Source organism: Seriola lalandi, unplaced genomic scaffold, assembly GCF_002814215.2.
Source record: "Seriola lalandi dorsalis isolate HSWRI2012SDOR001 ecotype SW California unplaced genomic scaffold, Sedor1 jcf7180002054829, whole genome shotgun sequence".
Taxonomy (NCBI): domain Eukaryota; kingdom Metazoa; phylum Chordata; class Actinopteri; order Carangiformes; family Carangidae; genus Seriola; species Seriola lalandi.
This window is the reverse complement of record NW_019525382.1, coordinates 99,140-124,889: the sequence shown is the minus strand read 5'-3', so window position 1 is coordinate 124,889 and position 25,750 is coordinate 99,140. Positions and strand designations below refer to the sequence as shown.

Here is a 25,750-nt window from a genome sequence, read left to right as displayed (position 1 = left end):
ATCTCCTGTTAAAATTTAACACTAACCAGACACCCTGGTTTCAATCTAGCTGCCTGACCCATGCTGCACTCAGCAGAGTTAGGAGTCATTTGGCTGTGGAAAAGATTGGAGACACCAGTTTCAAGGCAGGGAAAGAGAGGGAGAGGTCGATCCCTGGTTTCATTCTGTTATTTAAAGCCGGTTTTAGTGTCATTCGTCGCATATGCCCCAGTTGATGGAGCATTTGCAGCGTAAAAAATTCCTATTCCCGACTTGTTTATTTATTTGCGAAAAGACTGAAAAAAAAGGTGAAAATATACATAGAGCTGTATGAAAATAAGCCCGCTTATAAATGTATATTACTGACAATAACAGATATGACTGGGTAGACAGTGTTTAGGTAATGACCCCCATTTATGAGGAAAAATTAAAATGTTAGCAGATTAGAAAATCCTTTACTTTTTCAGCCTTTTAAACACATTGTTCTTGTCTTGATTAGGTTATTTTGTTGTCAACCCTTTATTTCATTCACTGACTATGAGATAGACCAATTGAATATCACATAATGCACAGTATCCTCATCTGGCAGATACTATGTTGGTAATGGTTTATGACTTGTACAATAATGATATTCGCATTTGAATAGTACATGTGCTGTGTGTTATTGCTGCTTGTCGCCGCTCTGTGCACATCTCACACTGTGATTTACAGCGTTTCCTTTGCAGGTGATTTGCATGGTCCCTGACACTATTACTGTCTCTTCCATTCACTCAGCACGCAGTTGTTAAAGCAGTCACTACGTCACATTTAAATGACTGAACCTCCATCGCAACCTGACAAATCAAACTCGGCAGCAAATATAATGTTTTAGATGCAACGCAACTGCCGAAATAATTGACAGTGATTGTCGGATGATATTATTCAGCCCATTTGCTTCTCCTCCAATCTGCTCCCGACTCAGTGCTACAACATGCAAATGTGATCGGCTCTGTGTGACAGAGTGCTGGGACTGGGTTGGCAACTGAGTGCTCATACAGTACAAACTAATGCTACTTTATGCGTGTTATCATGCAGATGGGAGCCACACAGACAAACTTTCTCTCTCACACTCTCAATAACTAATCATCATGACGAACACAACTCACCTGACTCTAATCTTATACCACATCAGAGGTGATTGAATGTTTGTTTTCATACTAGGCTGTGATCTAACATGCATGTAAACACGTCTGTGATGCTGTTAAGGGTTGATATGGCAGCAGGAGGAAATTTGTGTCTGTGCATGCTTTTGATTTTGTATTCCTATTAAAGACACAGATGTAAAAGAGTGATGTAGGAAATAAAACTTTCGCAAAAGGGCAATTGACAAAGAGTTTAGAAAGCTATTGAAGACACTGTATTACATAGAGTGTTTTAATCAGTTAGTTTTTATTCATACATTTGTCAAACCTTATCAGACCAGTTTCTCTGGAGGACAAGTGGACAGTTTTATCATTTTTGATTAAATCAGTTCTTTGTCATACACTCTTTTTCATTTAACCTTTAGTAAGCGATGTGATTCATCAAAATTTGTTGCTGTTGTAATTTTCAATCAAATAACATAGAAAATGCAAATCATGTTAGGATGAGAGTGATAATTTTCTTGTTTTTTGGAAAGTGGTGGCTTTTCAGTGAGGGTGCCTTAATTTGGACTGTATGCTCCACATATTGTACAATGCGTCTTCTCACCGTAAAGCAAGCAACAAACAAACAGATGGGCACCATTTTTCCTAACAATAACCACAGCATCTCCTAAGTGATAGTGGTATCTTGCATGTACAAGGTCAACCCCTTCTTGGGGGGTGAGGGGTGGGGTGTTCTGCTTTTGATACCTGTAAGCCTTTTCCATCTTTCTGTTTACTCAAGTTGGTTTGACGCAAATGTCCAAGGCAGACAGTGGGTTACGTTGAGGGTACATGGGGAAAAATATACACAAAATAAAGTACATATTTGCTGTGAGCACAAGAGAAGGACAAGTTTATAATGAAGGAATAATAGAGGAATAGGGGGGGGAAGTGTGGCGGGATTTGAATTGAAAGGGGAAGGGTTGTGTGGGTGTTTGAGTGTGTGCATGAGTGTTGCATTCCTGATGAGATGGCCCCACACAATGGCTGAGTTGAAGGTTGTGAGCCCTTTTAAGCAGGAATAATATGCTAGGTCAGTAGTGTTACCTCACATCATCTCGTGCTTTGTTAAAGCCTCCTTCCCAATAAGCAAAGACAGCCAAGCTGTTATCTTTCTTTTATTGTTCATATTTCGAATTTAAAAGGTCATTGAGTTTTCCTCAAAGACCCCTTGGGGTCACCTTCGCTTCAAACAGTGTCTGACTGGACTGTAGGTTTTAATTAAATAAGAGTATGTCCTGCTGTTTCAGGTCCAATTTATGTCAGTATTTGATGGTGCAATGGTTTTGACAGTTAATGATGATGTCCTCTTAATGTCATATTGTTTCTAAATGTGAGGGGCGCAATTATTGAGTTTAATCAAGATTTATGTGGTGGGATTCAAAATTGTAAGTGTCGACAGGTGTAGCAATAGAAATACCAGTTGATCCGTTGTTGGTCTGTCCTTCATTGTAATTACCTGTTTAGTGACTTTAATGAGGGAAGGGTACAGTATTGTGCAGTAAAAGTTCATCATAGCAATCCTGATTTCTGGTGTCATTTTCAGTTTATGTAACCCAACTTGTAGGAACCATATGCCTGCACATTGCTGACATCTGACACCCTTTCCCCTTCCTCTTTTCCTAACATGTGTTCCTCAGCATCCCTCACAATTAGGGGCCTTGTAGATAAAGTAGTGTGGCGGTCTATTGCATGCATCTTCTGCAGATCTCTGACCGTGGGGTTGACTCCCCCTTACCTCCCTCTACCCACACACCACCACTTGTCATGCATGTTTAGCTCAGTTCATTGACATGCAACAGAATCCCCTGCTCCAAAAGTACAAAAAAATGAAATATTCCCCTGTGGAATGACAGCATGTTTGTAGCAATATCATCTGGGTGCTTGCAGCTCTCTATTTGCAAATCCACTTCTGTGGAACACGTGCTATGGATAGGTCTATGCAATGGTGCAAAAGTCAAATGCCACAGTATTTTCAATAAATTACCTCAATGCCACTGCATATCAGAGGAAAGTGATCATGTTTTAAGGATAAACATTGGTCCTGTCAAAAAATATTTAACGCACAAGAAAACTTCAGTGCGTTCAATGACCAAATTGGTAGAGGCATAAAATCAGCTAGAACAGTATAATAAATTCATACAGCTTGTCAGTACAAATCATTTGTAGCACAATTTTGCAATAATTAAAATCCCAAAGTATATGTTGTCTTCACATTATCAATATCAACAGATGTGTCACCGTACTCAGAGTGGTTTTTGAGATATATGAACACTGGCTTGTGGGAAAGTTGAGGAATAGTCATGTACAGATGCTGAAAACCTGACACATTTATGTAAAAAAAAAAAAAAAGGCAGCAGCTGTTAGATGACTGCTGCTTGACCTTTCTCTCTGTTTCTTTTCTGTGTGATTTTTGCTCATTTGGATGTACATGTGTTACATCTGTTGTTGTGGCACTATGCATTATGATTTGTACTAAAGGCATGAATGTGTGGTCTAACTCATAATTGATGTAACTTTAATATGTCTCACTGCTAAGACAAATTCCTCTAACATGAAGCAGTGTCCTACAATACTGTTCCTTCTAATCAAAGCATTACCTTATTCAGACATAAAATAAGTGTCTGTTTGATCTGAGGTCTTTTTAAACTGAATGGTTGTAGACTGAAATAGTTACGGGCCAATTTAAAAACAGAAGTTAAGATTCATATGCTGGGGAAGAGTAACAGTTTTAAGTATAACTCATTGTGTTTTATATTAGTTTCGACTGGTATAACAGGCCACTGGTTTGGAGACATCAAGCATGCGTTGGGAAGAATAATAATAAGACGTTGCTGTGGGAATTGACATCACATTGACACTTACCACAGCACAATCACAGACACTAGAAGCGAGGTGTGCGTGTCAGTGTTGGTGTGACAGAGAGGTGCTTGGCCTCTGAGCGGCAGCTTGTGTTCAATGTCTTACTGATGCAAAGTGATGTGTACTAATTCTACATCTGCTCTAACCAAAACAGGGCTTGAAGGTTCAGCCAAGTCCCAAAAAATCACTTCCTCAAAGCTTGTCTTATCCTGCCCTCTCTCTGTGTGCACAAATTAAATTTGATGCATTTTCCCTGCATCATTTTTGTATTTTGAAGTAATGGACAAATAAGTGGATATGACTTTGGAGGTTTTTGTGTGTGTGTGTGTGTGTGTGTGTGTGTGTGTGTGTGTGTGTGTGTGTGTGTGTGTGTGTGTGTGTATCAGGGCTTGGCTGTTGAGAGGATGTGTGGCCCTGAAATGGGCTATGGTCATGTGGGCTGAAGCTTTCAGGACTTGATTGTAGCCTCACAGTGTAAATACCCAAACAAACACGCAGCGGTCAAAATGTGCTATCGGTTTGCCATATATTTACATTCCTCTTCCTCTCTCCCACTTGGTCTCTCTCACTTTCTGTCTTACTCTTGGATCTGATTTGTTAATTTGTATTTACTCGCTAGCTTTTCTTTCTTTCTTCTGCTCCCTCTGATCCAGTTTCCTTCCATTCCCTTTATTCTCGGTTTGTGAATGACATTTGTGATATTTTGGGGTCCAAATATCATGGCTAAATGAGGAAAAGGACTTGGTGACAGGAATTAAGATTTAAATTGTCAGTTAAAGCACTTCTACTATTTCTCACTGTTGTGTGAAAAATCTCAAAATCATTCTTAGATCATTTGAAACACTTAAACAACTGCATTGCCTGCAGTCATACTACATTCTGGCATTTCATATTCATCACACCCAATGAAACAAATCCAAAGATGAAATATTGAGCCCATTTGGTTGTTCTTAAGTGGCTTTAAGCGCAACTGTTTATGCATATTCGCCCAGCCGCTACAAAGCTTACCAGGCTTCTCGAATTTGTTTTCAGCAGCTGTTCTGCATAACAGCGCTACGCTATCACGCACAGGCGAAAGTCTGGTGAAGGGAATCTATTCATAATTCAAAGAAACAACAAGGCACAAGCTGTGTTGTTGTCAGATATAACAAATTGAGGAGGAAAAGAGTTGAATTTGTATCTGCTTACGGAGGTTGACTGCATTATATATACTGCAGGTGCCGCTGAGTGCGTGGTAATAGGATATATGATGGATGGCCAAGCCGCATGGGCTCCCATTCCTCTGGGTTATTCATCTATTTATCTGCTTATTTATTTATTCCCTCACCCAGAGAGACCCTCACAAACTCAGGATTTGCCTAAGGTGCAGTTGTACCTAAAAGAGGCTGAGTGCTGACCACTATGGAAATGGGGCTGAGCACTCCGAGGTCTGGAAGTTCTCTGTTGAGCATGTGTCAGGTGTACTGATGCCTGTGCTGATATTCATTGGTGGTGTTGGTGGTTTAAGGGGGCCTGCAGTTTGTTGAATCTTGATAGTTTCGTGAGATATTTTCTCCATAGGAGCTTTTTAGAAACCGCGAATCAAACTTATATCTCACAGAAATATATTTGAACATGCATGCAAACTTGTCAAGACAAATTTCAATATGTTACAGCCAGGCTTTTGTCTCTTGAAGGATTGTTATTGGTATGTATCCAGAGACGTTAGAGTGGTTAATGCCCCCATCTTGAACTACATGTAAACCTGCTGATGAAGGCCTGAATCCCACTAAAACATCCTCCTCTGTGTCTGCCTCTTTGTTTTCTCCACTCAGCTTTCCTATTGTCTAAATAAACAAAACATTAAAAAAAAAAAAAAAAAAAAAAAGTTTCCAAAAATTGAAGATCCACCACATGAAATGAAAGACAACGTTGTCATGAAGTTGAAACCACATAAGATTAAAATCAAACTGTGGGACTGTACGAGATATTTGAAAATATTGGATGGATATAATTTGGTTGTAGCAGTCAGCTCCCCGTAATGAAACCAAACCTACAGGGACTCCTGTGACACAGAGTTTAGCAATCACCACACCTTTGATCACACACTACTGTTAGCTAACTACCTTTCATGTTTAACCCTGTCATTGCTCCCCTATCAAGGGTGTCAGTCAAAGACCTACATGCGCTGTGGGGCAGGTCACCTCCCCTGGGCAAAGCTGTCTCATTGTACTGCTCCCCCATCTCACGACATCACCCCCGTCTGCAGCAAGGGGACCCTACACTCTATCTTACTAAATATCCATTGTATGAAGCCGGACTACAAAATACTTTTATATTAAAATACTTCAGCCAAAATCACAAAATGTCCTGCTTCTTATCCCCCAGCTGTATTTTTACTCTCGCTCACACAAACACCAATTTTCTGCAAGTGTGTTAACACAGTACTAAAGCATTCGCCACTACTACCATCGTGCAGCTGCCAACAACTCCTCTAAACCAATATCAGCACCTCCACCCCTTCCCCCCCAGAACATTTTTTCCTCGTCCTCATCTCAACAGCCCATGGCAACGACATAGTCGGCAGCTTACGACAAAGCAAAGTGGGGAAGAGGGAGGGTGGTAAAGGGGTAAAGGGGGGAGTTAGGCCGTAGATCAGGGCAGGGAGGATGGCGGCGCGACCAGGGGGTGACAGGGGAATAACATCCCTTTCTCCTCAATCGACAGGGACCATAACTCCTGCCTCTCCAGGGACAGATTGAGAAAGGCAATAGCCCTAGGGGCTGTGAAGCACGCATGCTTAGGAGAATTGAAAGTTAAAAGAAAAACGCCATTTGCCAAGCCACTTCCACTGATCCAGCCGACAGCACCGCTCTTTGCCTCTGGAATTTTCTTATTTCTTGTAATCTTTTTTTTTTCCTTTTTCTGAGATGGCAATAGAAAGGCCCAAGTGGCATACTGTCCATATAGTTTATCAAACAATAAACCTCCAGGGCTTGTTGTATAGTATTTTTTCAGATTTCATTTCTTTCAGAGTTTCCTGCACTTATTGAAGTTGGTTGGAGACTTTGGACATCTTTCTTTTTCAGTGACCTGATGTGTGGACCTCACTTGGCCTAGATTGGTTTTTGGTGGGAGAAACTGATGAGATGGAAATTGTCTTTATAAATATGAACTTTCTCTTTTTGTTTTTTTCCGTAATTGAACATAACACCTGACGGACTTTATCGTAGTGCCAGGTGTTTGTATCACAGTCCTAAAGTGGGAGGCTATGAACATTTCCCAGCAGTATTCAAATTTTACTAGTGTTTTCCCTCCTTTTACAGTCTTTTGGCCCCTGAGGATGAAAGCACTTCACAATCAAAATCACAAATCAATGCATTAAAGCAGAGGAAATGTCCGACCTTAGCGCCTCCTAGTGGTGGAATCCAAAAATTCACTGTTGCATAGTCAGCCTATGCACAGTGGACTCACATTATCTCAAGAATTGACAAAAGCAACAAACAAAACCTGGATAAAACCTGGTACACAGAGAAGCCATGACATTTAGTGCCTCCGCCCTCAGACTAGAGGCCAAAATAAAGCATAATACCTGCTAATTCAATAACTGCGGTAAGCATAAAGAGAATAATAGGCAGGTCAGGGATTAGTTGGAAGGACACACATTTATGATGACATCCCACCAGAGCTATAGAGTTGTAAGAAAACTATACCTGACTCTGAAGTGAAAAAACTGTATAAAGATGAGAGGAAATTAATAATAATGGATACTGATGAAATATTGTAATTTGATTAGAATGTGTGTGTGTGGGTATGTGCTGTAAAATTCTTCACAGTGAATGGAGAGTTACAATATGTGTAATGGTTTAATGATAGTACAACATGGCAAATCGCATTGTTGAACTGCTGTGTGATTATACAGTGAGTGCTGTGTCAGCAAACAAATCACAGCTGCTTCCTAAAAATTCCTTCCTCTCTCAGCTTTGGTCTCTACTTTCTCTTTTTTTTTCTTTTCTTTTTCTCTCCTCTTCTCCATCTTACTATCTCTCTTTCTCTTTTTCCTTACTCTCTGTCAGTTCTCCTACTCCTCCACAGCCACATTCCCCTATTTGGAATGGGTGGAGGTGGGTGGCAGCATAGCAGCTTTTATAGCTTGATCAATTTTACAGTGGCTTATTGAATAGCTTTTAATGCCCTTCTTTATTTTCAGTTGTAACCCACAGAGTGTCTGCAGCTCCAGGGCTGATGTGATGGCTCGCCAGAGAGAGAGACAATAAATTTTAATACATCGTCTCTGGGAAATTACACATGCTTAATCATTGATTTTTATTGGTTCATCATGATAACATTATCCCAGTGGGCAAGGGTAGGCAAAAGAGCAGCCCATAAAAGAAAAGAGGTTGAATTAGTTATGACATTTTAAAGAGGGAAGTTGACAAAATGAAATGTTGGCATAACCAACTTTCTTTGTCCAATGTACGGTGTATTGATTTGGCAGTGTAACTGTTATTTCCATGGACAGTTTGATGCAGTAAACATTTAAACAAGTGGAACCTTCACCAGCGACTTTTTTTCCTCTTTTTGATAGTAAATCAGTGTATCTGTTTGTGGGGAAAACACGAGATTAAAAGCCAACTATGACCATATGTTTCAAAAAATGATACACAGATCATGTAATAACATGTTGTCGTTTTCTAGTGGGGCTGTGTGGAAACACAACAAAATTTTCTGCGCTCTTTAGAATGTACAGATATCTTGAGATATCTAGAGGAAAGGCCGTGTAATGCCAGACATGCAGTTTTTCTTGTAGCTCTGATCATGAGTTACTACTGAGTTTCTTCAGTTTATTTTAATGTATAAAATACGCATACATGGGGGCGTCGTGTGGCGTAGTGGTCTAAGCAGGCGCCCCATGTGTAGAGGCTACAGTCCTCGCTGCAGCTGGCCCCGGTTCGAGTCCCGCATCGGACGGCCTTTACTGCATGTCATTCCCCCTCTCTGCCTCCTCATTTCCTGTCTCTCTCCACTATCCTGTCCAATAAAGGCACAAAAGCCCAAAAACATATACTTTAAAATACGAATACATGTAGAATTCATTTCTTTCATTCTTGCTCGCTTGTTGCACACGTTCTTTATCTCTTGATAAGTCGATCAAAGAACATTTTATTGTTTTCACCTTGTGTGCGTCTATGTGTCATCTTGGCAAAATATGGTCCTAGAGACACCTACTGTCATGAAACTTTACATATGTGTAGTTGAGATCAAAATGAAGGCCAAGTTCGAAGATGGGTGTGGTCCAACCCATGAGCGCTGAATGCTCATGTAATAACAATAATAATAATAACAAAACTGTGATAACAGTAATGTTTTTTTTCCCCCCTTTCTTTCTTTCTTTTGCGCTGCTTCCTGTGTGTTTAAGTCTTTGTTGAAACATATTTTCTGGATTTTTTTCATTATACAGTTTGACTTTTCATTATTTGTCTGGTTCAAAAAGTAACAAAACAAATTTTTATTAAATTAAAGTAAGTCATGTTTGTTTATTTTATTTTATCTTTTATTTATTTTTTACTGATGATGTATCTTTAGTTTGGTCTTCTTCCCTCACTGTCACATCGACTATGACTTCACCTCAGCAACTAGAGTTTAAGAAAGGGGAAATTTGAATGTGTGTGCACAGAGATTTATCGTCTGCATATAAAAAAAATATCAGGATCATTAAGTCCAACTCTACTGCCATCAAGCTGATGAAAGCTGGCAAACACCCACACACAGACTTCTTAATGCCTGGTGTGTATGCCAGTGTGTGTGTGTGTGTGTGTGTGTGTGTATAAGGGATGTGATAAGGTAGATTGACTTCTAATATAAATGGCAGAGGTGTCTACTGACATCCGTATACCAGTGCCCTTTGTGTCCCTGCCTGGCAGCCTCATTCTCTGCTCGTGTGTGTGTGTGTGTGTGTGTGTGTGTGTGTGTGTGTGTGTGTGTGTGTGTGTTGAGGGTATGCGAGAAGGGATAGACTGTGGTGCTGTATGCCGACGGGGGCTTACAATTCTGTGTTCTCTTTGTTGTTTCTGTGATTGTGTATTATGCAAGTACTGTATTCAAGCGTGTGTGTGTGTGTGTGTGTGTGTGTGTGTGTGTGTGTGTGTGCGTGCATGAGAGACAGTGAGTTTGGGTGAGCAAGGGAGCAAGAAAGTGGTCAAATGTACACACATATTACTCTGTATATTCTTGCTCTCTCTCACACACACACACATACACACACACACACACACACACACACACACACACACAACACATAAAAAACACACACAAACACACACTGGGGTAGGTTAGCCCTCCTCCACTCCGGCACCTGCTTCGCTGAAGGTGAAAGAAGTGCTCACTTGAGCTCATTGAAAAGTAGATGTGACAGTAAATTTTTCAGGCCCTTGTGAGATGGGAGATCTTGTTATAGCAGTCAGGATGGGGGTCAGGGCAGTGGCTGCTTGATGATTGAGGAAAAGAGAAGTAAATTCATTCTGCTTCGGGCACTTTGTCAAGTGCCAGTAGCTTACCGTTGAGAGCCACTCACCCATCACTGTGTTACGGCCCCAGAGGTCACCTCCACCGCCATAAATCTGCCTCGCCTCCTCGCCTGCTAAACCTATTGCCTTCCCTCGGCTGAGCACGAGCAGGGAGAGAGGCTGCAGCTGCTGCTGCTGCTCCTCGTAGTCACTCAAATGAACAAAAGACAGAGGGGAGAATATAGATTCTCCCTCTGATGCTGCTGATGGTGTAAGAGCAGGACACTGGGTATGTTATGCCACAGGGGTGATGTGTACCTTTGGACTAATGGCTGTGTTGTGTGTGAGTGTGTATGAAAGGATGGATGAAAGACAAGTATGCATATATATTTGTTGGGAGGATGATAAAAGCTTGCATGTACATTTTGTAACTGGGAGTCGAACAGTGCATTTCTGTGTTGAGAGGAGGGTTTTATTTCAGTTTTTTAATGTAAATTCAAAGCGGTGTGCTCTTTTTGAACTGCCTCAGAATATGGTTTTAATACTGATTTCATCATATCATAACAGGAGCAGGAAAATGTAACAAGAACTGAAGAAAGTTAATAATGGTAGCTTTTCTCATGTTTTGCTAGACAGAAATTAGAACAGCTAATTATTATTTATCATAGCGATGCCTGCATCACCTCATTCATCGACCTTGTCAACCTCAAACTTTCTCTTCCTACTCAAGGGAAGCAAAGTGTTGAGAGTGAGACAGAGTAAGAACAAATGGCAACATTTGTTTTTTCTTTGAGAGTCTGACATGATTTGAAGACTGGGCGATATGACTTCAAATCATATCACAATAATTTCAAACCTTTACCTTGATTATAATTAATGAATGATAACGTTGGCGCTTGTTTCTATTTTTTTTTTCTTTTTTTGAGCCATGCACTCTTCAAACTCGTAAATGTGATTGTGTTCCAAGGGATTAAACTAATTGGTGGGGTTACCTCGCTATCCATGTTGCACTCACCAATGTCTGGTAGTCACGACTGATAAGACCCAATCAGGAGGCAAGGTCGGGGTTTGCATCTAGTCTCCAAAACACACTGACCATCCAGACTACAACGCAACCCTAGAGTTTCAAACTAAAACTGGGCCGGCTGCATTTCCATAAGTCTCAATTTTAGGGGTTCAAAAACTGCACAGTGGTGGATGCCAGACGTAAATGAAGCAAAAGGGTTGTGTTTTGCAACTAAAACATATTTGTGTGGACGAGGCCTGAGGCTCAGTGTTTGTGCCCTTGTCATCCATATCACCAGCCTCACTTTGAGTGAACATGGGCAAATGTCAGTTGGATGTGGTGGAGACATGCAACTGAACACGAGGTAGTATTTTTTTAACTGAATTAATCAAGATGAGAGAGGTTCTAAATATCAGTTTTGATACTTTCACGGTTAATATCCCAGCCATACTTTTTACTGCAGGCAAGTTTTTGATGTGCAGTAAATTATTTTTTAATGATTTTTATTTTAACTGAACTTAAACTTCAGTATCTAGTTTTTATCTAGTTTCCTTAGCTAAAAGAAATGTGGCCTATTAATCTTTTTTTCCCCAGCAGTTATTGATCTGTGCAAATTTGTATGTACGCGTTCATTGTACTGTAAATAACATTGCTTTTGTTCCCAAAGAGCCTCCTCAGAGTGCTAATTAAATGGCAGCAGATGCGCAGGTGTGGGAGATCATTACCTAAAAGAAATGCACAACCTGCATCTTGTGTAAATGCATGCACACCATGCCCATCAGTGCACACAAGCTAAAGATCCATAGGAGAGTGCAGAGAGAGAGAAGGTGAAAAAGAGGTATTGCAGAAGATGGAGGCAGACGGGGAGAGGAAAGAAGAATAAAGCAAAAAATAAAAGAATACTGAAAACTTAAGCAGTACAACCAGTGTCTCTCAAACACAGTTACCTACTGTTAGCTCTGCAGAGTCTAATATTGGCTTTAATTTCACATGTGTCTTGCATCATACAGATACAGTCACAAGTTAATGGCTGCCTCAAAGCAAGGAAAGTAAACCTTGCTGGATTAATCAGTTTTTAAATATTTTGTGTCAGCAGCAGCACCCCCAAATGTTATGACTGTGTTCATTTATTTAGTTAGTGTTAGCAAATACACTGCTTAATTAAAAATCCACAAGAATGCAAATGGTTATTTATTGGTGTACTATTCATGAAACAGAAGGGCACAGTCGTGCCACATTTTTTACACATACAACCCACACTGGTTGATGTTCAACCATTTTTCCTTTGATGAAATGTAAGATTGGTGGTTGGAAGATTCCTTCAGCTGTTTTGGAGGTTTCTAAGTGTTTTGGTTCTGCCAACATGCACTCAAAATTCAAAAGTTGTTCAAAGATACAAAGGAAGGATAGATGCACTTTTAATACTTCATGAGAACCAAAAAACTATATTACAACCGTGAAATGAAAAACAAATCTATGGTAGAAATTAAAAAGAAAAAAAATCAAAAACCTTCATAGAGAGTTATTTCTCATTTAGAATCCTCAAAGGCTTCTTTCAGTTTTAAGAGTGTGGGTAGGAGAGTGTGGGTTCCTATGCCGAGCCTCATATTCTTTCATAGGGCCACACAAAAACAGACACCAACATACACAAGCCCCATGGGATCATGTTCTCTCTTTTTCTAAATTGATAATTGATATATCAAGAAAATATTGATATCTTTTGCCATATGCTAACATTTTACTAGGATGGTGGTAGAGGACTAAAGTCAGAGGAAAGAAAAAGGATCTGGGTCTGGTGTGGGTGTCTGTGTGTTTGTATGTGCGTGTGAGTGTGTTAGTTTTTGTACACATGCTTGTCCATATGTGTACACATTGTGAGCGGTTGCTTCTTTCTGAAGTGTGTCATCGTGCGCTATAATTACACCTGCCCCAACTATGTGTGTGCATTCAGCTGCACGTGTACATGCATGTATACGTGTGTTTTTATGCGTGTGTGCGCGCGCACGCCTTTCAAGCTTGTAGTGTATGAACACCAGCCTGCTTTCAATATAGCCTCTTATTAGGGGGTGATTATCCTGCCTGGATCTGGCTTCTTTCAGCCGTTGACTGGAAGTTGGAGAGGCCAGGGGCACCCTGGGAAGAGAGGAGTGAAAACTTCCTGAACCCAGTTTTCACCCTCCACCCCTCAACTCCAATGTGCCCCGCAACCTCCCAAGGAACCACCTAATATTCACTCTGGTGTTTTTTCTATAAACAACAGAAAATTCTCAGTTGGATGGAAAAATGTGTAGATGGTGGTCAAATTATATTTGCATACATGGGGGTATGATTTTGGCCAGTGAAGGTATTGTAGAAGTTTCCTTCCAATTAAGTTCTGCCTATTCTTGAAGTTGCACTTACTGTATGTGTATGCCCTGAATTAACCCTGGAATTAATAGTCAACACTTGTGAAATTCCACTCCCGCCTTTGCACTGCAGAAAATTCTTTCATAAATTTGATGCTACATGTTTCTGTGTTTCAGAAACCATCGGTTGTATTTACATAGTCACAAGTGCCAGCCACAAAATAGAGATAAAATGGTATGAACATTTCATATCACAATTATGTTGTCTAAAATGATCAGTGCTGGCTATCAGTGCTTGCCTCATCAACACCGACACACATGTACGCACACAATTTCCTGCTCGCCTACTTCTGCTCAACTGGCATAACACCACTGGAAGATACACACTGCTACACCTTGATCTAAAAAAAAATACTCTGTGAAGCAGAAAAGGGACTAAAAAAATGACAAGACAAAGCGGAAGAAAAAGAGGAAGAAATAGATAGAAGACAGGGTGAAAACAGTGTGGCAGGATCCCGAGGGCCTGGCTGGGGACTTTGTAAGAACCCATACATCAGCTGTCATCCGATGAACTTCCAAAGAGTCACAACAGAGAAACACAATAGACTGGACAGATGGTCCCAAACAAACTGCAGTGGGTTTGATGCTATTAAAAGCTGTTTACCTCATGCCAGACGCCATCAAGTGTGGTGGATGCATTGTGTGATCATTTCTGAATGACTGAATGTGTGTGTATGTGTATTTGACTAGCGGCTTCTGGTGTTTCAATAAACCCTCTGGTGTGTTTTTAGCCACCAAATGACCAGTCGTGGCCTGAGTAAGATGTGTGAGAGTGTGTACGCAGTTTTCTCATAATTAAGATACAATCAAAGACAACACGTGATGGTGAAACACAAACAGTATGATGATTGATTTGCGCTCAGTGGATTCCAGCCAACTCTGTAGGCCATGACGAACTTTTGGCTGATAACCAATAACCAGACAAACATAAAACAGACCCCCTCCTCTTTCACTGTTACGCCCTCCCTCCCTGCCTTCCTCCCTCCCATCCTCTCCTCCTTCCGCTCCCCTTCATCTGCTCTCCTAAAGAGAGGCTTTGACACCTCAGAATGATGAACTCCTTCATTGGGCTGACCTTTCTCCTTCGGACTAGTCACCCGCCCTCCTGCCCTCTTCCATGTAGATGAGACAGAGACAGATGAAGATATTTTGCAATGTGTGTGCATGCATGGGTGTCAGTGGGGGTGGTGGGCGGGGGTGTCACGCAGTGACACAGTGAAATTAGTTTTGGTGTTGGTGGATGGCGGCCGACCCACCTTCAGATCAGCAGACAACCAGGGAGATTAATCCAGACACAGGAGGCCGGCTGAGAGCAGTCATGACAGGCCCTGAACAAGAGGAGAGAGACAGGCAGGAAGACAGACAGATGGGGCGTGTTGGTTCATGACAATGATATACCTACTGAGATTGTGTCCATATATCTGTGTGTGTAACTTTGAGGTTTAACATACAGATTGTTAGACTGCTATGGACATGAATAATGTAAAGATCAAGTTTCTTCACCATGAAATGTAAAAATTTTGTGTAGTTCCTGATCTCTCAGTCATTTACTTAATCATATTCTGTTGGTCTAGTGCACAATTTCCCTGATTATCAAAACAATCAACCCAGTCAGAGCCTCTGCAAATGGGATTTAAGTTGGTGACATTACCAAGCTGTGTCAGAAAATTCAAGGCATCCTGCATTCAACAGTATACTGTATATAAAACTTAACCTGAATGTAACTATAGAATAAATACAAATTCTACACATTCTTATGAGAACCCTAGAAACATAATAAATTAGCTGGTACAGAGGGGGAGGACAAAAACTAGCTGATAAATTTGCTAAAATTAGGTCGTAAATGTTACCCAACAAACTAGCTCAGTTAAATTGCCAACAGAATTCGATTGATGCAAATTAGTATGTAGAACTACTTAGCTATCGTTGTGCTTCATAGTAATCTATTTACGGCAGGGTTATGCATTGTGAAAATGTAAATGTCTGCTTCATGGTCGTTCAGTTCATGTACTGGTAATAAAAATAATAACAATAATAATTATTATTAATTTTATTATTGTTATTATTATCAAACATAAACTTTGAGTTCTCAAATCTATACCCATATGATGCTAATCAAAATGTTCCACAAATATGTTTCATTGACATTATAATAGCAAGGCAGCATTGTGATTTTAGAGATAGCCAAGCAGTAACCACGATGTCCATCCACAGTCCTCTGGCCTATTGTATTGTCCTTGAGCAACCCTTACACTACATGCTCAGATATTGTAAGACAATCCAGATGACAGCTACAGCAAAGTGCCTGAAATGTGAAAAGGGGTGTCAGAAGTTGATGAATATGGTATCATTAGCCACACTTGACTTGCCTTCTTCGTATTCTGCTTTAATTGGCTCCAATTTATAATCCTTCACCTTTGGGCCATCCTTTGTATTTTCTGTCTTGTTTCCTTCTATAATTGGCTCAGATCAGTGCATTTTACAGATCACATACATGGGAGAAATTCTTGGATCATAGAATGATTAGTTACAACGTGGATCCTGAATAGAGAAGTTTCAAAGGGAACTTATTAAGGGAATTTATACTAAATGCTTCAGTGACAGATTGTATGGGAGAAGAACAATGACACAAAGTAGTGAAATTGCTAACTAGCACTTTTCTTGCCCACTTCCTAGAAATGGAAACATTGTAGTGATGAGGTGTGGTCCCTTTCGAGGTCATGAGTCTGAAATTACAGGAGGATATTAGCAATTTAAGCATTTAACTGATGCTTTTGTCCGAGTGCATGTGTTTTTGTGGAGGCATACAGCACATGTAAACGAATCAGTAAGACCACATCTAGCCTCTGTTGAATGTTACTCTTGGATGGCACTTGTATCATTTCCTTTCTTTTTTACAAATATGAAATAGTAAAATCACACCCACAAAGTTGAGATTTTTCAGGGAAAATATTTGGGTTGTAAAGGAAGCATAAAATTCTGTCATGGCTCATTAAGTTCAAATATGTAAATAACAGTATTTTATGTGTTTTTATTCATTGCAACAAAATTTTAAGATACCCCTGCTCACTTACTTGCTCCAAGCACATATCCTTGTGTGTGTGCATGTGTGTATTCAGTTACTTTTCAATGGAGCTGAGCACGATTGGCAGCATCGACTGGCAGATTTAACACTGTGTATGTGTGTGTGTCTGTGTGTACGTCTTCAGGTCAGCTGTCCATTCCTTGTGTTCCAGAGAGACTAGAAAACCCCTTGAGCCAAACCTTTAGAGGCACTCATCTGCATAGAAAGGTAACTGACTCCTTACACACACACCGCCGTGTTTATACGTCCCTCCAGTGGAACTTTGAGCTTTGGGTAACAGGGCATGGGGTCAACAGCGGCATTTGATCTTTGACCTTGGGGCAAAAACAGACTGAACTCAGGTGTTGAACTATAACTGTGTTGGGTTAACACATTCAGCAGCAGCAGGTCTGATTTAGTACAATTCAGTTTGATTAAGCTTAATTTCCAGGATTTACGAGAAATACCTGTCATTCTCCCCTATTTATACTGTAGTAGATAAATAAAAACAACATTATTAATCTTTGGTACCAGGCCTTTGTACCATTAAAACTACAAATCTTGGCCTTCTAAAAGATGTACTCAGTAAAGAGTAATTATTTGTGGTCGTATTCTTCTTAATGCTTTAGTATTAGATATTAATTTAATTTCAATAAAAATCCGAAAAATAAAAAGTCAAACTCACTCAGAATTATTGATGCTAATTATTTTAGTCATCTTTAGACCCATTTTATTTTTGTATTTATTTAATTTTATATTGTTAAATAATATACATACTATTGAAACTATTAAGTGTAGTAATTGCTTTTTAAAATATGATTTGTTGCTTTTTAATTACTAAACAATCAACATCAGATAAGCTTTCATCTTTTTCCAAACTATTTATTTATTTTTTTAGATTACCAGTGTTTACAGTGTTTTTCAAAATGAATAATTTGAAATAATTAATTAATTTTGTAAAGCAAAACTACTTATAGGGATTAGTAGGGGTCACTTTATCTCTCCCACTATCTCTCTCTCTCTCTCTCTCTCTCTCTCTCTCTCTCTCACACATACACACACACACACACACACACACACCCTCACACTGCCTCTCCACTGAATATCTCTGCATATCCTTGTCCCCCTGGTGGCCAGCAGTAGAACCACATCACCACATATCCCCTTCAACAAGGGACTTTAATATTATGTACAGTCTTTTGTATTACTAATTGTAGAACATTTGATATCTGGTTCAATAAGAAATTACATTTTCTTGTTTGTACATGGTGCTTTCAGTCTCCTAAGCCTCCTTTGTGCTTTAGAGTAATACACTGAAAGGTTAAGGAGAGGTGGGAATATTATCATTTTACCTTTTGAGGTTTTATTCCAGCTGATCTAGTGATTCAAAGCTGGTCATAAACTCACTTCTTGTAGTCTCCAATCTAGTGATTTTTAATCCTGGCGCTAGTATTCTTCCTCATAAATTAATCAAATGAATTCATTTGTTCTGCATGGTGTGTATCATGTTAGAAAAAATTGAGTTAATATTTGTATAGAGTTGGCTGGTTGAACTGCCATGTTCATTTAATTTCACAACATTAAACTGGGGTTTGGAGTTAAGGGTTTATTTAATTTATCTTTTTCTTACAATTCATGAGCTCTGAATTACAAGTGAAACCAGCTGTGCTCTGAGTCCAAGATAGAGAAGCACTGCTCATGTACCAGCACCTTGGCAACACAGGGAATCACAAGACTAGCTAATTTTCAACAATATTAAGAAAAAGAGACTAAAATGTTGACTCAATAAAGAATGATTCCAAGATCATTTAATTAAAACAAGATTCTTTATCTAAACAAAATAGCAGCTATAGTGTTTTTGCTTTGAGACTAATAGTGCTAAACACAAACTCCAAGATCAAATTATTTCGGCGTTCCACTTTTACTTTCTATCTGCCTCTTTCACCCTTGGCAAACTGCTACCGCACAACAACTTCCAACTGTCCTACCTCCGATGTGATCGAAGCTGACTTTGCTCTCCACCCCGTTTTGTTTTTCTTCACAGCCGTTGGGTGGTCCATGTTTCTCTCCCTCTCTCTTTCACTCTATTGCTCTCTCACTCACTCATTGTTAAGTTCACTGCGTCTGTTTCTCTTTGAGTGCTATGGGAGCCAGGCATGGTCCGAAACTCAATACCTGAGTATACACAATTAAGTTCACACCAGAGGTTATTGGGTAGAAGTGTGGTCTCATTCCACAAAATGTGCGAGTCAGTCAAAGGATAGGAGGGTGTGAGTGTTTATGTGTTGCTGGTTAGTTGGTCAAGGTTAACTAAATGATGGGAGGTGGAGATGGTGTGTGTGTTCCTGGGGCGGTCCTTTGGTTTCAGCACAGGCGAGAGTCGGAGCCTCAGTACTGGTTGGCTGTTGCTGTTGGAGACTTTGCCTTGACAGGTTGTGCTGTCCAATGGCAATTGAAGATAAGGTTTTAGTAAGTGCGGCGATTGTTATTAGCTGGGTGTGATTCATGATGCTATATTGTTGCCAGAGATTTTTTGACTTTTAACTTTTGCCCAGCTGCAATGTTGGGAAAGTCAGATTTTTGCAAACAGTTTTGATTTGCCATCCTATCAGAATAAAAGTATAATACTAATAATACTTTTTTTTTTGTAAATATGACACGTCCTTAGTGTGTTTCTATATACTCTAGGGTACTTTGAAGTTTTGAATCGTTATAATAATTTATTTGGATTTTTTTTCTATCCAGATCAGAAACATAGCACTGTATAAATTAGCCAAAATTAAAAGAAAAACCCTGGGCTCTTGTGGTTTGTTGCACAAAATAGAAAAAACAGTATTCCTGGTTTTGGCCTGTTGAAATTACCCCAGTTGACCTCTCCAGCCTGCTGAATGTTTCAGTTTTGGACCAGTTAGCCACAGCTCCCTCTGAGTACCGTTCACACGCGATTGGGAGTCCCATGACAGGCCAGCTGGAACCTTCAGTCCACCCCCTCACACGCACACATACACACACAAATCCTCCACAGAGCCACCACTGGCCAGCCAGCCTGTCAGTCACTCAAGGGGAGGGTTGTAAACTTGTGTGTGTGTGTGTGTGTGTGTGTGTGTGTGTGTGTGTGTGTGTGTGTGTGTGTGTGTGTGCGCACGCGTGCGTTTGGGGTGTTGTTGGGGCTTCCTGTTTTGGCCTTTGTGCTTCAGTCCTTCGTGGAAGGGGTACTTCTGGTGTCATGTCTGTCAGCTTTCGGACGAGCCTACATAAAATATAAACGTAAAATGATATGGGGATTTTGTAGCTGATGTTTTATACTTAACATTCAAAAAATTGTAATATCCTTATTATAATTCTGCCAGAACAGCATTTAGGCTAGAGCATGGGACTCGAAAACCTTTCTTTGAAACCCAGACTAATGAAATTTCTTCTGAGTAGCTTAGCAGTCCTTTAAAACAGGGTGAGGCAGGTTTTATTGTATTTTTTACAGGCTGTTGATTAAAGTTCCTCCAAACAACACTGCAGTAATTTTTCTGGACAAACAATAAAACCACATTCCTCCACCTGTGGTCAACAAGGAAAGAGGTGGATCAAAATCAATTTGCCATTTTCCAATTTGTAGTAAAAAGCTAAATGCTGTCAGATATATATTATTATCAGTGTAGACATAACATATACACCTGCTTTATAAATTTTATTGGTTTTACCTTCTTTATAATTTCCTCATCTGGTATTTTATATCATTTTCTCTGAAGCCGACATGACGAGTCTTTTGTAGAACAAAGGCAGATGAACATAGACAGGAGTTTAGTCAAAACCTAAGTCCAAGTTAAGAGTCAAGCCTGAGACCAAAATAGAAAAACTCTCCTGAAACCCAGGGTAACACAGGATGCACACTCAGATCAGTCTGTCATTGACTTTCCTCTGTCATTTCCGATGTCACTCACCCGCACACAAACATGCAAAGACTCAGTGGATTCATTAACAACAGTGCAACAACAATATTACAACATTAACCCACAGATGGGATGTAATTCCACTGTTCCCCCACAACAGCAAATAATTCACGAGCCATTAGAGCAGATATTGTCCTAAATTTGATTGAAGAATCTGCCAGTGGATACATTCATACAGAAGGATCTCTAAAAACCTAGTGCTTCTTACAGTAAACTTATTCTTTATTTAAACAAAGAAAAAACACTCAAAAATGAAACACAATGAAAAGCTTTTAAAATACCTACTAAAACATCTAAAACAACATTTTGTAACTTGTAAACCAGGTTGGAACCCTTTTACAACACACATATGGGTGGAAAGTTACTCATGACAAATGGTCTTGATATTGTAATTAACAAGCTTTTTGTAATATACCTGTATATCAGGGGTACATTGTAAACACATCAATTCTACTTTCACTTTAGGAGATGTGTGATGAAATGTTGTATATTCCCTATAGAGAAAATATCACTCATGTACCCTCACACTCTAGTGCAAATAAACATATACACAATGTAAATGTTCATACCTCACACACAAACACACATGCACGCACTCAGGCCTCTTCATTAGAAGTGGATATGTCTTTGGGGGAGCACCAGTCATGTTCCATTAATCCGAAGCAACCAGTGGTGATTGATCAATTAGCCCTGCTTAAAGCTGGGGCTCAGGCTAATCAATAGCACTGATCACCAGCCAAAGGTTTTTCATTAAGACCTGCTGCTCTGCATGACTGGACTCCATTAGCATAGGCCAAATGGGCTGTGAGGAATGCAAATACTAGAGTGAAAACAGACATACACACACAGGCCACATAGCTTTGCCCTCTATTTAGTGTATTTGTGTGGGTGGAGAAGAAATAAATATAAACTGACATTTTGTGTTATAGTTTGTGTTATTTACAGAGCATTTATATGACTACTTTGGGATCACACACATTTCTGTTACCCTTTAAAGCCATGTGCAGTCTGTTAAAGATCTTTCTGCTATTTGTAGAAATTGCTGTTGTGTGCTGGACTGGATTATATTGTCAGATAATCAAATGTAAAACAATCTGATTTGACACCATTGCCACACACTAGATGCTCAAAAAGAAAACCGTCAAAAAATGGGATCAACATCTCTCTGACACAGTCTTAATAAATATCTTTTTGTGTTCTTAAAGGAGGTGTTCTCCCTTTTGAACAGATTCCACAAAAATGTCCTGTAGCTTTGAGTTTTCTGGTATTATAAGAGGTGATTTTAAAGTGGTAAAAATGTTATTGTGAAATCATATACCTTATTTTATGAGCTATGATAAACTGAAAGCTTAATTGTTCAGGTGATACTTCAGTGTTTATTGTCTGCTGCTAATTATTTGTTCCATAATTAATATTGGGTGGGCTGCTAGTGAGTCAGATGTGCTATGACCATATCATCACAAACAACACTCACAGTCTCAGTGTTTCCCAAAGTCATTCCAGCAAGACTCTTTACAGCTTGCTTATTCATTCTAGGATGCTATGAGTGTCCTTTAAAATAATGTCTCAGAATATAAACATATATGAGTCATGATGCCTCCAAATAGTAGTTATGGTTCCATAGAGAGCATGTCTGACAGTATTTCCCTCTCTGCCCACTCATTGTTACTCAGTTCCACTCAGTTACCTGAAAAACAGCGGATGCTGCTGCGCCACAATGATATTTCTGATCCACAACCCCATTGAACCCACGGGATCATCCATAGCCTAAAACACAAAAACACCAGCCTGCTACCACTGACAAACTCACCTTTCTCACCCTTTCCGAACCCTCAATGGGGCCAGGAGCCATTGTTTCGCTCAAACAATCCTCATTGAATTAAAAACTGGCTGCATGCTTTGTTCAGTGAGGCTGATGCATACTGCTGTCATGGGTCCTATCGTTAATGTGCCATCACTGCACCTCACATCCTTAGCAGACACAGGCAGCGCTGAGCTTATTTCCTCCATCTGTAGGTGAATGTGTGCGCACATGTGCATCCCTGTGTGTGTGTGTGTGTGTGTGTGTGTGTGTGTGTGTGTGTGTGTGTGTGTGTGTGTGTGAGTGTGTGTGACTGTGAGAGAGGCTAATACTGTGCTGTGTGTTCTTACCGTAGATGTGGTGAATGAGTAAGAGAGAGGAGGTTGGAGGGTGGGTCATTGAGTGTGTGTATGTGTTTTTTTGTGTGTGATGGCGTTAAATCGTTCAACAGAGACAAGAGCAGATAAGCATTCTGACATGCTGGTAGAGCTCTGGTTACATACACACCCACACAGTAAATTATTTCTCACAGCTATACAGAAAATGGCTTGCTAAAATGTCGATCTAATCTAAGCTGTCTTTATCTTCTTTAATCAATGACAGGCTGAAGATGATAGTAAAAGATGACATCATCATCTAATTGTAGTTTTTAGGAAACATTTTCAAGTCAAACCCCTTTTGAATATTAATTAGTATTTCTTGTTGAGGATGTGTTTGACACAGTCTGATTTGGATTGGCCTAATGGTTTGAGTCTTTAATTGTCCTTGACTGAGACAACCCAAACACAGGACTGTGTGTTCCAGTCAACAAATAATGAATTGACTGTTGTATAAAAATGTTCATATTTATATAAATACCTATGAAAGGATATGGGAAAGTTGGAACTTCAGTGAATCCATATGAGTGAATCCAAAATTTCTGTATGTTGTGCCCCTGGTACCACTGATGAGTAAAACTGGTGTAATACCTTAGAGTGTGTGTGTGTGTGTGTGTGTGTGTGTGTGTGTGTGTGTGTGTGTGCGTGTGTGTGCGTGTGTGTGAGACAGTGTGGTATTGTGATCCAGTACAACAGTGCAACAAATACAACACTGCCTTTGTACTGTTAAGTGTTCATCAAAATCACCTCTAGTGCAATTTGTCAGTGGTATTTGTATTGGACTGTATTATATTTGTGTTGATTCAATCACTGGAAAAACAGATAAAACCAAGAGTCTACATTAGTGTTGGAAGACGGTTCAGGTTTAGGTGTTTAGGTGAGGGTCATGGCGAGTGATAAAGACAGAATGTCTTCAATATGAAACGCTCATTAGTATGGTAACACAAACTGTGTGTGTGTGTTGCGTGTGTGTGTGTGTGTGTGTGTATATTTTAGCGGAAAGGAAGGGAGTTGGTCGCAGAGATACTGAGGCAGACAGGAAGAGATCATCCTGGTGTTACCATGGCTGGGGTTGAGCCCTCTGGCTCCCCAGGCCCATACATAGTACACACGCAGGTTATTCCTCATACGCTTACACGCACACATGCAGATGCATGGGGACACCAGTGCACACAAATTTACAAACATGAACGTGTTCTTCCTCATGGTTTATCACCTCTGACCTTTTACCTTTCGGTATTGGTTGCTTGTCATTGTCTTGGTCTAAATCTCTAAAATGTGTCCACCCTGCCCAGCTACACACATACACATACACATGCACACACAACCACTTTGGGACCATTTGCGCTGATGTCCGAAGAGTTCGATGAGTTTTTCGCTGGGATGGCATGGCAGCAGAATGATATTTCCGTGAGCCGTGAGTGGGTGGGGGTTGGTGGGATGGATGGATGGACGGATGACACCGTATCCACCCGCCCTGGGGAGAGGAAGTCCCTATCAGAACACAACAGGAAAGAGACAGAGCAAAAACAAGCTTATGTCTTTTTGGACATTAAATCACTTCCTGTAGGGCTCTGGACTGCCTCCCCCACCACCCTCAGCCTCCACCACTCAGCATAGTTTAACCACCCTTCTGGCAGACTGAGAAATTGATCAAGTCTCTTTATCTGTGTGTTCAAAAGCGTGCTCGCCCCTGTGGGTACATCTCTGTGGTATTGCACTGATGAGTGAAATAACTCTAACGAAGAGATGAAGACCCCATCTAGAGCAACTATATTTTTTAACAATACAAAACACCTTTGCTTGAAAACTAGAATGTATTGCCTCACGGACCAGCGTATGTATATGTAATGCTGTGCAGCCTGCCAATCTGATTCATCGCTGTGACTTGCAGATGTGATGAGTATCATAGGATGCAAGTGCCATATAAATCCCTGCACCCTGACAGATCACAAGCCCTGAGTCTGGACCAGCTTCTTTGATCTTCATCCAAGAACAAAAACAAAGAGACAAAAAGGTTCATCTGTGGCTGGTGCAGGAAAAGGCCATTTTAATGGTGACACGAAAAGACAATGACAGCAGTTTTCATTCAAAACATAAACACTGCCCTCAGTCTGCCTGTCATTTTGTTGTGTGCGATACTGAATGGAGTCTTCAGACATTTTATACAATATATGTATGAATATGAGTTAATCACATACATTAAAATTGCAGCTCTCGCACAATGCGGCTCTCGTCCAGGACACAGCTGCAAAAAATATGACTTCCTTCCTGTGGGTAATTTCCTGTTTATGTCTGAATGCAGGTCAGGAGAGGGGGATAGTGGTCCCTACCTCATCTACCGTCATCCTTCCCTAGGTGTGACCCCAGTTCTGATAATGCAGGATGCTATGGAGCCTAGTGTCATTACTCTGAACAAAATCCCTTTCTCCCACTCCTACTCCTTCTTGCTCTGTCGCTAAAAGAAATAGTCACAAAAATTGTGCAACTTCAACTCTCTTTTTGCATTTTTGCACACAGAGTGAAATATATCCACAAAATAAACTCAACTTTACTTAACTGTAAAACAGCCCCTTTTATCCAAAAAAACACAAAAAAGAGTAATCACACTCTTGTGACATTATTTGCGTTTTCCGCTCTCCACAAAACTTAACAGACCCCCCC

The 25,750-nt window shown here is 40.2% G+C and overlaps 1 protein-coding gene across 2 annotated transcripts in view; it reads left to right on the top strand.

The window, feature by feature from the left end:
* The window catches only part of LOC111669994 (adhesion G protein-coupled receptor D2), an 86,733-nt gene that overhangs the window by 51,833 nt on the left and 9,150 nt on the right, over positions 1-25,750 (top strand). Inside the window, exon 24 of one of the 2 annotated variants that reach the window (XM_023426520.2) lies at positions 17,110-17,192. The exons of the other annotated variant lie outside the window; for it this stretch is intronic. Within the exon in view, the coding sequence (XP_023282288.1) occupies positions 17,110-17,192 (83 nt within the window). The remainder of the gene's footprint in view (positions 1-17,109; positions 17,193-25,750) is intronic. 2 annotated transcript variants of the gene reach the window in all.